Source organism: Silene latifolia, chromosome Y, assembly GCF_048544455.1.
Source record: "Silene latifolia isolate original U9 population chromosome Y, ASM4854445v1, whole genome shotgun sequence".
In the NCBI taxonomy this organism is placed as follows: Eukaryota; Viridiplantae; Streptophyta; class Magnoliopsida; order Caryophyllales; family Caryophyllaceae; genus Silene; species Silene latifolia.
Genome location: NC_133538.1, coordinates 403,786,879 through 403,789,065, shown reverse-complemented (window position 1 = coordinate 403,789,065; position 2,187 = coordinate 403,786,879). Strand labels below are relative to the sequence as shown.

At 42.2% G+C, this 2,187-nt stretch overlaps 1 protein-coding gene across 1 annotated transcript; it reads left to right on the top strand.

The window, feature by feature from the left end:
- The first annotated feature begins 912 nt into the window (after positions 1–912).
- On the top strand, positions 913–1,494 carry LOC141632237 (uncharacterized). Its single transcript, XM_074444799.1, has one exon. The coding sequence runs from the start codon at positions 913–915 to the stop codon at positions 1,492–1,494; it is 582 nt and encodes a 193-aa protein (XP_074300900.1).
- Positions 1,495–2,187: the final 693 nt, after the last annotated feature.

The following is a 2,187-nucleotide window of genomic DNA, read 5'->3' as shown; positions in this document are numbered from 1 at the left end:
CTATCTTTCATGGATGGATATGCCGGTTACAATCAGATTAAGATGGTCGAGGAAGACATAAATAAGACAACATTTACGTCACAATGGGGAACCTATTGTTACACGGTAATGCCTTTTGGTTTGATAAAGGTCAGGGCAACGTACCAGAGAACAACAGCAATGTTGCTACACGATATGATGCACAAAGAAGTTGAATTTTATGTCGATAAAATGATAGTCAAGTCAAAGGAACGTAGTGGTCATCTTGGGGCGCTACGAAAATTCTTTCAAAGATTGCAAAAGTACAACATGAGACTGAATCCGCAGAAGTGTGCTTTCAGGGTCACCTCTGGCAAACTGTTGGGTCATATAGTTAGCCACCATGGTATCGAAGTAGACCCATCAAAGATAAAAGCCATCATGAAAATGCCCCATCCCGAGACCGAGAAAGAAATTCGAGGTTTCCTGGGAAGAGTTCAATACATAAGCCGTTTCGTCGCGAAGTTGACGATGATTTGTGAAGCACTCTTCAAGAAACTGAAGGTCGGAGAACATGTTATGTGGGATGACTAGTGTTACGCCGCATTCGATAAAATAAAGGAAGTGTTGTCTTCTCCACAAGTTTTATGCCCACCAGTAGCCGGGTTGCCATTATCACTGTATCTAACTGTTACGGATACAGCAATGTGGGCTATGTTATCCCAAATAGTTGACAAATAAGAAAGAGTTATTTACTACTTCAGTAAAAGGTTCTTACACTATGAAGTAAAGTATACACCTCTTGAAAAGACGTGTTCGGCCTTAGTCTGGGCAACGAAGAAATTAAGACATTACATGCTTAGCTACAGTGTAAGTGTCTACTCCAAAATAGATCGGATCAAGTACTTGTTTGAAAAACCAGTGCTGAATGGAAGAATGTCGAGATAGACCATCATGTTATCAGAGTTCGATCTCAAATATGTACCTTTGAAAGTGATCAAGGGAAGGGCCGTTGCTGATTTCCTCACCGACAATCCAATTGAAGAAATAGAAGTCGTCGACACTTGGTCATTTCCTGATGAAGACGTGGTACACGTCGAGAATGACGTATGGGATTTGTATTTCGATGGAGCATCAAACTATATAGGATATGGAGCGGGCGTTCTCCTTATCTCGCCAACAGGTGGCCACGTGCCCTTGTCCATCAAACTGGATTTCAATGTCAAAAAAAACGCCGCTGAATATAAAGCATGTTTGCTTGGTTTACGCAGTGCTCTAGACTTGGGTCTGAAGAAGTTGTTAGTACATGGAGACTCGTCCCTTATGATCAATCAAGTGGGTGGGTCATGGAAAATTAAGAGACAAAGTTTGGCCCCATATCAAACCAGGATCGAAGAATTGGAAAAGCACTTCGAGGATATTCGATATGTTCACCTCCCGAGAGAAGAAAATCAGTTTGCAGATGCGTTGTCCAAGCTAGCTGCCTTGATCAACATTCCTGACCACGTAGACAATCTTCCAATATGTGTCGAATGAAGATCGTCACCTGCCTATGTGAATGCAATTGATGATGCCGAGAAATGTGAAACCGAACCCTGGTACACAGCCATTTTGAAATTCAAGGAAACAAGAGAGTATCCTCCCGACCTTGACATGCGTGGGAAGAGCGCTCTACGAATGTTATCCGCCTAATTCATATTAAGACCGATGATGGGCAATTGTACAAGAAGACGGCTCAAAGTGTTTTGTGGCGATGCATCGATAAACCGATAGCTAAAAAGGCTATGGAGGAAGTCTATGATGGTGAATGTAGGCCTCACATGAATGCCCATATGTTAGTTCGTAATATCATAAGGCTTGGTTATTACTGGACAACAATGGAAACGGATTGTTGCAAGTATGTCAAGCACTGTCACAATTGTCAGATATTCGCAAATGTGCAGCATGTGGCACCTTCTATGTTATACACCATGACGTCACCATGACCATTTTCAACCTGGGGAATCGACATCATTGGAAAAAGTAAATCCATCAGGAACTGGAGGGCATTGTTTTATCCTTGTTGCAATTGACTATTTCACGAAGTGGGTAGAAGCTAAGTCTTACAAAGTGCTAAAAGGGAAGCAAGTAGCACAGTTCATTCAAAATGACATCATTTGCCGGTACAGATTACCACATGAGTTCATCAGCGACCACGAAACTCATTTCCAAGCCAAGACCGCGGTTATA

Excerpts from the sequence above, each read along its gene's own strand:
- LOC141632237 (XM_074444799.1), top strand. The coding sequence starts at position 913 with ATGTTATCAGAGTTCGATCTCAAATATGTACCTTTGAAAGTGATCAAG.